The sequence below is a fragment of the Papio anubis genome, chromosome 2 (assembly GCF_008728515.1).
Source record: "Papio anubis isolate 15944 chromosome 2, Panubis1.0, whole genome shotgun sequence".
NCBI classification, from domain to species: Eukaryota; Metazoa; Chordata; class Mammalia; order Primates; family Cercopithecidae; genus Papio; species Papio anubis.
This window is the reverse complement of record NC_044977.1, coordinates 40,817,096-40,829,797: the sequence shown is the minus strand read 5'-3', so window position 1 is coordinate 40,829,797 and position 12,702 is coordinate 40,817,096. Positions and strand designations below refer to the sequence as shown.

General features: G+C 35.9%; 1 protein-coding gene across 1 annotated transcript in view; it reads right to left on the bottom strand.

Annotated features, from left to right (window-relative positions):
• The window catches only part of STXBP5L (syntaxin binding protein 5 like), a 488,571-nt gene that overhangs the window by 363,304 nt on the left and 112,565 nt on the right, over nucleotides 1–12,702 (bottom strand). The window contains exons 4-5 of the mRNA XM_017955191.3: nucleotides 9,188–9,269; nucleotides 5,438–5,538 (exon numbers count right to left, since the gene is read on the bottom strand). Coding sequence (XP_017810680.1) covers nucleotides 5,438–5,538; nucleotides 9,188–9,269 — 183 coding nt within the window. The remainder of the gene's footprint in view (nucleotides 1–5,437; nucleotides 5,539–9,187; nucleotides 9,270–12,702) is intronic.

Sequence of the window (12,702 nt, the reverse complement as noted above, 5' to 3'; positions counted from 1 at the left end):
CTACAGATGAAACAAAGAGCCTGAGGACTTTATTCACACTGCTAGCATAACACAGTCACTATAAAGAGACAAGCCCAGTCTCCTCTTTGTGAACCTTCCAGCCCCTCCTCTTCACCAAGCAGGGCCCCCAGCTCAGGCCAGCAGTGCAGGCACCACCCCCTCGGGTGAACATCCTCAGTAGCAATGTTCTGTGTTCCCTCAGATAGAGCTCCCAGAGGCAACTGAAAGCCCCTCTACCACTGCCACTGCAGTGGTACTACCCTTTCTGCCCTTGAAACAGGAGGAATGTTCCTTTATCCCCATCACAGTACATGCGACAGCGGTGTGGCTTGCTTCTTCTGTGCCCTGCTGCTCAAACCCCTAGGGGGTAGTATGCAGATGGGCAGATCATGGGGAGTGCTTTGGGGCTTTGACCCCATGGCAGTGTCTAGGGCTGAGTGCTTACAGCTCCCAAAGCTCCAGTGGGTGTGTGTTACAGTGGGCTGTTACAGTGGGCTCTTCCAGTTTTGCTGTCTGCAGGTGGCTTATGTTAATCAGCTCAATTAGACCCTCTGCCTTATGGCAAGGACAGAGGGCTTTCTGTATCCCAGATTCTTGCCCTAGTATACCAGAAAAATCAGATGACAAGTGGGCTTGGAGGATGGGTGCAAAGTTTTATTGAGTGGTGGAGGTAGCCCTCAGTGAGGTGGATGGGGAACAAAAGGTGAGGTGGAGTGGGAAGGTGGCCTTTCCCTGGAGTCCGGCCCCAAATGAATTCTGCATCGTCCCACCTTGATGGCCTGCCTGTGTCTGCTGGTGTCTGTCAGTGTGCTCTTCTGCTCCTTTTGATGTTCAGCCACTTGTGTGTGTCATGCCCGCTAAGGTCTCTCAGGTTTATATGGGCACAGGATGGGGGCATGGCAGGCCAGAGTGGTCTTGGAAAATACAACATTTGGGAGCAAAACAGTAGTGCCTGTTCTCACATAGGTTCACAGGCAAAGGCCTGAGGGTGAAGCCCTTGCCAGGGACACCACCCTTCTCTACCCAACATTTCTCTGTCCCCCACCGCCCACCATATCAACCTCAGACTGAGAAAGCAGCAAAGATCTGAATGCTTTAACTACACCTTGAACAAACTGCAGCTGCCCTAAGGAGAAGAGGCTAGTCTGTCTCCCCCATGAGCCCTCCATCCCCCCTGCTCATCACCAGGCAGTGCCCCCCAAGCTTGGGCCCATAATACAGCCACCTCACACCAGGCTGACTGCACTGTCAGCAGCTCTGCATTTCTCTAGGGTAGAGCCCCAAGAGTCAAGTGAAAGGTCCTCAGCCACAGTCACTGACCTTGGCAAGTTTCCTTCCCCTGTTGTCTCCAAGCAAGGTAAGGAACATAAAGCCTGAGCTTGCCCCAGGGCTGTGGTGTGCAGCCTGGGAGTACCAAGAAATGACATGTAGCCAGCACTCAAGTGGGAGAGGAGCCCACTTTCAGAACACTAAGAGACTACAGTTGAGAAGAAATAGAGGTGCCACATTGCTGAGCAAAGCTTATCTACTGCTCATTATGCTTAAGTGGATCTACTGGATCACAACCCAAAAATATTTTTCAACATCAAAATCATTTTGCTAATATATCTACCTCCCTGTGAAACCAAGGACAAGAACTCAGCTACAAATAAATGTCCTGCATAAAGTCTCAGTCCTCTGAAAACATCCAGAAAGGAAGTCAACTGACTATACTCAAATTACACCACAGTTGATGGAAAATCAGCCCACACAGACCCAGCACAACAACTCTGGCAACTCAAAAATCCAGAGTGTCTCCTTTCGCACAAAAAATCACACTAGTTCCCCAGCAAGAATTCTTAACCAGACTGAAATAGCAGAAATAGAATTCAGAATCTAGATAGAAATGAAGATCATGAAGATTCAGGAGAAAGTGGAAACCCAATACAAGGAATCTAAGGATTATAATAAAATGATACAAGAACTGATAGATGAAATGGCCATTATAAGAAATACTCAGCCGGGTGTGGTGACTCATGCCTGTAATCCCAGCACTTTGGGAGGCCAAGGCAGATGGATCATGAGTGTCATGAGATTGACCATCCTGGCCAAGATGGTGAAAGCCCATCTACTAAAAATACAAAAATTAGCCAGGCATGGTGCTGTGTACCTGTAGTCCCAGCTACTCAGGAAGCTGAGGCAGGAGAATCGCTAGAACCAGAGAGGCAGAGGTTGCAGTGAACCAAGATTGTGCCACTGCACTTCAACCTGGGCAACAGAGAGAGAGATTCCGTCTCAAAAAAAAAAAAAAAAAAAAAGATTCAAACTGATCTGATAGAGTGGAAAACACACTACAAGAATTTCATAATGTAATTGTAAGTATCAATAAAATAATAGACCAAGTTCAGGAAAGAATCTGAGAGCTCAATGACTGGTTCTCTGAACTAACTTGGTCAGAGAAAAAAATGAACAAAACACTAAAAAAATAAGGGATTATGTAAAGAGACCAAATCTACAATTCATTGGTGTCCCTGAAAGAGATAAGGAGAGAGCAAGCAACTTGGAAAATATATTTCAGAATATCATCCATGAAAACATCCCCAGCCTCACTAGAGAGGCCAAAATACAAATTCAGTACCAATGTGAGGTACTACACAAAAGACCATGGCCAAGACACATAATCTTCAGATTCTCCAAGGCTAAAATAAAAGAGAAAAAGTGAAAGGCAGCTGGAGAGAAGAAGCAAGTCACCTACAAAGGAAACCCCATTAGGCTAACAGAGGACCTTTCAATAGAAACGTTACAAGCCAGAAGAAATTAGGGGTCTATATTCAGCCTTTTTAAAGAAAACAATTTCCAAGCAAGAATTCCATATCTAGCCAAACTGAGCTTCATAAGCCTCATAGAAATTAGATCCTTTCCAGATAAGCAAATGCTAAGGGAATTCATGACCACCAGACCTGCCTTACAAGAAGTCCTGAAAGGAGTACTAAATATGGAAAGCGAAGACTGTTACAAGCTACTACAAAAACACACTTAGGTATAAAAACTATTGATCCTATAAAGCAACCACATGAACAAGTCTGCACAATAGCCAGCTAGAAACATGATGAAAGGATCAAATCCACACATACCAATATTAAACTTGAATGTAAATAGGCTAAATTCTCCGATTAAAAGTCACGGAGTGGCAAGCTGTATAAAGAAGCAGGACTGAATGGTATGCTGTCTTCAAGAGGCCCATCTCACATGTAATGACACCCATAGGCTCAATGTAAAGGGATAAAGGAAAATCTAACAAGCAAATGGAAAACAGAAAAAAGCAGGGGTTGCTATTCTAATTTCAGACAAAGCATACTTTAAACCAACAAAGATCAAAAAAGACATGGAAGGGCATTACATAATGGTAAAGGGTTCAATTCAACAAGAATACCTAACTTTCCTAAATATATATGCACCCAACACAGGAGCACTCAGATTCATAAAGCAAGTTCTCAGAGACCTACGAAGAGACTTAGATTCCCAACAATAATAGTGGGAGACTTCAACACCCTACTGACGGTTTTTAGATAGACCATCCAGTCAGAAAATTAACAAAGATTTCCAGGATCTAAACTTAACACTTGACCAAATGGAACTATTAGACGTCTACAAAATGCTCTACCCAAAAGGAACAGAATATACTGTCTTCTCATCTGCACATAGCACATGCTCTAAAATCAACCACACAATTGGACATAAAACAATCCTCAGAAAATCTAAAAAAAATGAAACCAGACCAACCACACTCTCAGGCCATAATGCAATAAAAATAAAAATAAATACTAAGAAAATCACTCAAAACCATACAATTGGATGGAAATTAAACAACCTGGTCCTAACCTTTGGGTAAACAATGAAATTATGGCAGACATCAGGAAATTCTCTGAAACTACTGAGAACCAAGAAAACATACCAGAATCTCTAGGACACAGCTAAAGTAGTGCTAAGAGGAAAGTTTATAGTGCTAAAGGTCCACATCAAAAATTCATAAAATCTCAAATTAGCAACCAAACATTACACCTAGAGAAACTAGAGAAACAATACAAAACAAACCCAAAGCTAGCAAAAGACAAATAACTAAAATCAGAGCTGAAATGAAGGAAACTAAGATGCAAAAAAACATACAAAAGATCAATGAGTACAAGAGCTGATTTTTTGACATAAGAAATATGATAGATCACTAGCTAAGCTAATAAAGAGAAGAAGAGAGAAGATCCATATAAACAATCATAAGCGCCAAAAAAGACATTACCACCAGCCCCACAGAAATATAAAAAACCCTCAGAGACTGCTATGAACACCTCTATGCACACAGACTAGAAAACCTAAAAGAAATGAATATATTCCTGGAAACATACAAACTCCTAAGATTGAGCTAGGGAGAAATTGAATCCCTGGACAGATCAATAAAGAGTTCCAAAATTAAATCAGTAATAAAAAGCCTACCAACCATAAAGGACTCAGGACAAGAATGATTCACAGCCAAATTCCACCAGATGCATAAAGAATAGCTTGTACCATTCTAACTGAAACCACTCTAAAAAATTGAGGAGGAGGAATTCCTCTCTGACTCATCCTATGAGGCCAGCTTCATCCTGATACCAAAACCTGCAGAAATACAACAAAAAAATCTTCAGGCCAATATCCTTGATGAACACAGATGTAAAAATTCTCAACAAAATACTAGCAAACTGAATCCTGCAGCACATGAAAAAGTTAATCAATCACACTCAAGCAGGCTTTATCCTGGGATGCAAGGTTGGTTTAATAATCACAAATAAATAAATGTGATTTACTATATAAACAGAGTTGAAAACAAAAACCACATGACTATCTCAATAGATGCAGAAAAGGCTTCTGGTACAATTCGATGTCCTTCATGTCAAAAACCCTCAACGAACTAGACATTGAAGGAACATATTTCAAAATAATAAGAGCCATCTATGACAAACCCATAGCCAACATCATACTGAATGGGCAAAAGCTGGAAGCATTTCCCTTGAAAACCAAAACAAGACAAGGATACCATCTCTCACCATTCCTAGTTAACATAGTACTGGAAGTCCTAGGCAGAGCAATCATGCAAGAGAAAGAAATAAAAAGCTTGTAAATATTAATAGGAAGAAAGGAAGTCAAACTATCTCTCTTTGAAGATAATATGATTCTATACATAGAAAATCCCATAATTTCAGCCCAAAAGTTCCTTAAGCTAATAAACATTGCATTAGTAGGTGACTGGATCTATATCAATTATGCATTTTCTACAAAAAAGAAACCACTATGAAAGTAAGCATAAACATTAAATTATTTCTAGCTGTTGAGATTATGAGGGAAAAAACCTGTCAAGTTAACAAAAACTTCCTCAGGAAATAATTTTGTTGTACATTAAGAAATTGTTTAATCCATAGGTTCTTACCGTTCTCGGTTAAATTTAAGAGAATGGAGAATGGCTGGCCTTTTTTGTCTAAGGTTCCACAAATGAAGTGTATCATCTGAACTTGCACTGACCAAGGCACCCTAGAACAAAAAAAAGATAAAGTAAGTGTGTGGTTTACTTAATTAAGGGTTTTTGTGAAGCACAAACAAGCTAATTTACTCAATTTTTTTACTACCTGAAGAGTTACTTGCGTCTATATAACTCAGAAATATCAGGAAGGATAGGTGCATAAACTTCAATCAGGAAGGGTAAGAATGCTGAAAGTAGAAGAGGCAACTGACCCACTGCATTTCGACGGTCAGAAAGACTAGCTTAAGGAATATTTATTTACCAATAGAGAGGATTAATTATTATAGCATTATTATGATCATTAAAGGTTTTTCTTTGGGAAAAAATAGTTTAGGGATGTTTTTGTTTCTACTATTTACACATATACTATATAGCCTTACAGAGAAGCAAATATTCAATGCAGTCTTACAAAATTGAATACAGGTCATATAAAAATTCTCCTGTGCAAGAATTTTCTGTATATTTGGAAAGTGTATATTCTTCCTAAAAAGTATATTTGGTATAATTTAATTTGCTTCTTATAGTCTAAGAAGCTTCATCAACAGTAAAGGAAAATATCCATAATAAAAGAAAACATTTCTCCAACTAGAATTTAGTATAACTATAAAATTATACTAAGATTCTTTTTATATAGCACCGCCAAATACAAATGAATCCTATTTCACATACAATAGGATATTTTCTACCTCTTAATGTGGCAGAAAGCATATGGACAGATAATAACTGTTTGTATGACTTTGCTTATATGCTTAAACTACTTATTTACTGGGTTAAATCAGATCATTTAAAAATGTTAGAACTTTTACCATAATGACAGTTGACCAGCTGAAAATGTCGATGCTTATCCATTAATGGATCCTAAATCCAGAGCATTAAATGTGTTCTCTAAGAGTGATCTTTCAGAACCTTGGTTGTCCTGAGATACCTGAAAGGCTTTTTATATTTTCCAAAGTACTTTGTTAGAAGTAATCTCTCATAGTTTACAGTATCAATCACAGATATCCCAATTAGATGCTAGGAAGAACTATATTGAAATCGCTAGCATTTATTTCTTCTTTCTGAATTAGAAGAGAGAAGATAGGAATCTAAATGCCCTTCTGTAACAATTTCTAAGCCAAAAAAATGCTCATGTATCCTATGATGGGTCTCTTCATATTGGGTATGAGTGATTTTAGTCTCAGAGAGGAATGGCTTTATAAAAATAGAAACATAATCAAAGATCATATTCACGAAAATATTTAGAAATTTATATGATTTGCATATTTGTATCTAATTACCTATATACATGTTCAAAGATGTATATATTGACATATATATCTTAACATGAACTCAGATAATTTCCTGCCATGAAATAGGAGGTATTCTATATATGCTTTGAGAATTTTTGTGTTTGTTTGCCTGTTTTATTTGTATACTGTACATATGCTTCCTATAAACCAACTAGAAATCTATTAGGATTCCTTGAAAGCATTTGATGAGCTACACTGATTTTTTTGAGATACAGTATACTGGTCTCATTTCCCAGAGAGATGGAAGTTCACCTGAGATAGGGTGAGGATAGAACATGATATGTAACAACAATAAAACATGCTCTACAAGAGATAGTTACATGCTATACAGAAGATATAACATGCCAAAGGCAAAATGGAATTAAAGTAGCATATATTCAATAATATCTTAGTGTAATACCTAAATAATTCTAGTGAGGAACGCAGTAATTTTTTTTTTTTTTTTTTTTTGAGATGGAGTCTTGCTCTGTTGCCAGGCTGGAGTGCAGTGGTGCAATCTTAGCTCACTGCAACCTCTGCCTCCCAGGTTCAAGCAATTCTCCTGCCTCAGCATCCCGAGTACCTGGGACAACAGGCATGTGCCATCATGCCCAGCTAATTTTTGTATTTTTAGTAGAGACAGGGTTTCACCATTTTGGCCCAGATGGTCTTGATCTCTTAACCTCGTAATCCACCTGCCTCAGTTTCCCAAAGTTCTAGGATTACAAGCGTCAGCCACTGCGCCCAGCCAGCATTCTTAATTCTGTGATAAAACTAAGATGTGACTTATCATTGGAGGGAAGTGAACGATACCACTAAGCCTAACAGCACCAACAGAGACAGATACGTGAAAGTAAGCACATCAGCAGAGTGTCCAGGTTCATTTATAAAAACAAAGTGAACCTACCAAAAGCACTATAAAGATCTGTGAAAATATTTAAAACTAAGAATAGAAAAACCAGTCGGGTCAGAAACTGGGAAGTTGGGAAAAGATACAGAAACTTTGTGTGAGGTACATAGGGCGAGTAGTTCAGGATAAATGATGTGAACAAGGCAAGGAGGTTGAAGGCTTGTCTTTATTTATTCTTAGTTATGTACCACAGGGGCAAACTTAGGACCTGGAAGACAAATCTCAAAGGATCAGATCCAATACAAATCACATGGAAACAAATTATGCCTGTAAGTGTATATCCATGCAGAAGGCAAACAGCTGAGATCCCTCAACAAGGAACTACAGAGTAGCACTGAGACCTCAAGAAGCCTGACATTCTAGATAATAATGAGCAGTTATTACAACGAAATATTTTTCAAATGTTTTCTTTACCTTCCTTTCTCATTTCAGTACCCCACAGCAAGTGTGCCTACATTTGAAATATGCTAGGTTTGTCAATAAAGAGGATCTCAGTCTTCTGAGAAAGATTTTGAGCCAAGAGAAGTGAAAAGTGAGCATTTGCCAATATCTTTCTTGCCTCAGGTTATCTCTGATATGAAGTTCTATGAGACATTTTACCCACATTTACAATGTAAGTTCTTAGGAAGATATACAGATATAGATATATGCAAATATATGCAGACACTGAATGAAAGATCATTGTCATGCCGTGAAAGAATAACCAAACTTTTTTTTCCGAGGCACTGAATTCAATTTTCTAAGTGCCTGCATTTGGCATGGCACAAACTTTTAAAGCATTTTTGCATTGACTGGCTCACTTAATATAAAATAAGCTCTAGAAGACTCTAATTTCCACTATAAAAATCTGATTCAAGAAAGCCTCAAGTAGCCTTCTACTAATGTAATATCTGCAACCTCTCTGAGCTTCATAAATACATATTTTGTTTTCAGAGAGTTCCTTATCACCATAATTTTATAAAAATGTAGATAAAGTAGAGAGCTAATTCCCATAATAGCTATGGACACAAAATAAATACAAATGCATATCTATTCCAACAGATGCATTTGGAGATATATACAGATAAAAGGGCCAATATGTATATAAGCAAAAAGATCATTTCAGGGAAGATAAAGATAAAACATGAAGTTAGGCCTTGGTTAAAAAATTTAAGTTGGTGGGAAGTGAGTGGATAGAAAAAAAAATTAGTGGCCAGTGAAGCAATCAAAGGACATTAAGATTTTTTTAAAAATTTAAATAATTAAACTAAATTATGCTATATAGTAACAATAACAGAATATGATATATACAATCTTTTTTCTTTAGAATTTAATAAATAAACCAATACAGGAGTACAGTCTTTTGTGAAAAATGTAATCAGAAGTAATATTGAGTGCATATATATTTAAGCATTTAGAATCACAGTATTTAAAAATTACATTAACTGATTCACTGTGTAGTGGGGGAGTGTGTGATTTAAGTAGTCAAAAAATAATCCTTACCTCATTGATCAAAAATTGGAGCTGTAGGACAGCTGCGCCACTTTCATGTTGGCAATAGCAATCAACACCAGGTCTCCCGAGTCTAATATAATAAAAGTCAAGGATTCTAACATTTAATTAGCACCAATATTAATGAGTAAAGAAAATAACTTATTTAGCATCAGATGTTTTGCTTTTTAGTTTCCCTTATTTTTATAAATAGTTGAAAAATCTTACTCTTAGTAGATGTAAGTTAAATTGTATAGCTCAGATGTTTAATACTCCAATAGAATGACAGTAAGGAATTTGAAAGACAGCAGCTTTTTCCATGAAGTTAAAAAAGAATTGGGAATCCAGATACACCTCATTTCATTTAAGATATTTTAATTGATTAAACACTTTTTTCACTAAAATAAATTCAAAATGAGTCAATAATTTGACATAATTAAATCATAAGATGAGTTAAAAAAGACACAGGTAAATATGTTGATAATCTTGACATATAAAAAATCTTCTAAGCATAATTTAAAACCCAGAGATCATAAAGAAATTGATTGACATAGTTGACTAAATAAAAGTACAAAATATCTACATAGAAAAACATTACAAATAAGGTAAAAAAAAACAAGAAAACTAGAAAATAAATAGTAACAAGTCATCTACACTATACTACATAACATATAGGGAAGAGATAGAGAGAAACAAAGGAAGGAGGAGGAATGGAGGTTAAAAAAAGGAATGAGAAAACACCATATAACAAAATTTACTTACATATTCTATACCAGATGATCTGATACATATGTATATTTACTTATCATTTGTTTGCTTGCATAAAGATATAAATAAGATGAGAGTCTCCACTTATGGTCATAATGAGGAATGTGGGCCAGATCTACTCACTACCTAAAACAATTCGAAATCTTACCAAATTTATGTAACAAATTTTAAGACACTACACATCAGGTAGGAAATGACAATGATCCCCGAAAGAAAGAAAATATATAAGGCGAGGCTTATGATAGCCCCAGTTTACTGCCTAGAGAGAATTTCAAGACTCCAGCACAAGGAGGGGGAACCCAGATAAAATCTAGCAGGCCTACTGAGTAAGGAGACAGAACTAACAGTCTAGGGAGGCCAGGGACAACTAGAGTTCATAGGGTTCAGTAGCAAAGAAGAAAATGTGACACAAAAAGAGCTCTAGAGATTTGCAGAAGGGTCCTCCTCAAATCTTTAGCTAAGTACTAATGAAGGAATAAGTTTGAGGAAACTACCTGAGACTGAGGAAAGAACAAACCAAGAAGAAAAAGCATACTTCTTGAAAAAGAAATCAAGAAAACAAACCGAAAGCAAAGTTTATATTGAGGCAAGAATTTTTCATGTTCCTACCAGCAAAAGTGCAAGCCCTCAGAATTCACATGCAAAGTACTCAGAGAATATTACCTCAGTATGAGGAAAAATTCCTCCCTAAGATAAAGACTGCTCTGGTTCTGCTTACCAATACTTAAAACCAGGTTACAAAAGGATCAAACTATTCCACATAACTTAACTGCATACTAAACAAAGATCAAGGATAATTATACAAATACAAAAAACTTTAGCACTCAAAAAGGTAAAATTCAAGAGGTATGCCATTCAATGCAGAGAACTAAAAAATATAACTTGTAACAAGGAGAAATATCAATAGAAAGAGACCCAGAAATAAAACAGGATAGAAATAATAGACAGAGATAGTAAAACATTTATTATACTACACTGCATATGTTGAAGAAGGTAGAGAGGAGATTGAGCAAGTTAAGTAGATACACAGAAGGTAGATCTACCTATCCATCCATCTACCTACCTAACTATCTCAAATAGAATATCTAGAGATTAAAAAAAATACATTGAAGATTAGTGAACTTGAAAATAAGTCAAGAAAAACTATCCAAAATATAACACAGAGAAAAAAATAACTGAGGCATAGAGAAAGAACAGCACACCAATGAACTGTGGATCACTGTCAAATGACCTAATAAGTTGTAATTTGAGTAATAAAAAAGAGAAAGAGGAGGGAGAGAAGAGATAAAATATTTTTTAAAATAATGACCAAAATTAAATTGTGTTCAAAAATGAAAGTGAAATAAAGACACTTTTCAGACACAAAAACCTGAAATAACTCATCCTGAAAAGACCTGCACTAAAAGGAATGTTAAAGAGGGTCTTCAGGCAAAAGGGAAATGATATCAAATAGTATCTGGATATACAAAAAGGAATAAAGAACATTTCAAATGATAAATATATGGGTAAATATAAAATATAAGTTATCTTTAAAAGATAATTTACTGTTTAAAGCAAAAATAATAATAGTACATTTGTGGTTTATAGCATATGTAGAAGTAAAATGATGTTAACAATATCACAAAAGCCAATAGTAGGAGAAACAGAAACTTTACTATTGTACCATTCATAAAGTAGTATAACATTAATTGAAGGTAAACTTTGATAAGGTACAGCTGTACACTATTAATATAAATCATAAGGCAATCACCAAGATTATTATAGCTAAATTAGCCAACAAAGGAGACAAAATGAAATCATTAAAAAGTTTAACAAAAAATCAGGCAGAACATTGTTGGGGGGAACTAAGAACTAGCAAGATAAATAGAAAACAAAGAGCAAGATGGTAGGTTTATACCCAACCATACCAATACCACACTAAACGCAAACAGGGTAAACACCCCATTTAAAATGCAGTGATTGTCAGAGAAGACAAAAATGCAAGACCTAAGTATGTGCTTTGAACACAAACCTCCTTTAAATATATACAAATAGGTTAAAAGTTAAAACATGGAAAATTATACACCATGCTAACATTAATCAAGATACAGGTGGAAAGATATATTAATATACAGTAAAGTTGATTTCAGAACACAGAACATTACCAGGGTTAAAGGTGGTCACTTCATAATAATAAGTGGGTCAAATTATTTTTAAAAAACATAAAAATCCTAAATTATACACCTAATTACAGAGCTTAAAATACATGATACAAAAATGATAGAACCACAAAGAGAAACAGATGAATTCACAATTATAGTTGGAGTTTTTAACACCTCTTTCTCGATAACTAACATAAGACAAAATCAGTAAAAATGAAGAAGATATAAATAAAAGACTATCAACCAACTTGACCCAATTGGCATTTATAAAACACACAACCCGAAAAGAGCAGAATACGTATATTTTTGAAGTATAAAAGAAACAATTACTAAGAGATAAAATATTTCGAACTATAAAACAAGCATAAAAACATTTGAAAGTATTGAAATCATAAAGAGTATAGTTTCTGACCATAATTGAATTAGAAATTAATAACATCCAGAAAACTCTCCAAATGTTTGAAAATTAAATTACAAACTACTAAATAAACATTGATTAAAAAACCATAAGAGTAATTAGATAATAATTTAACACACTAATAAAAATATAACATACCAAAGGTGTGAGATGCAGCTAAAGCGGCACTTTGAGAAAAATTTACAGCCTTTGCTACCTAT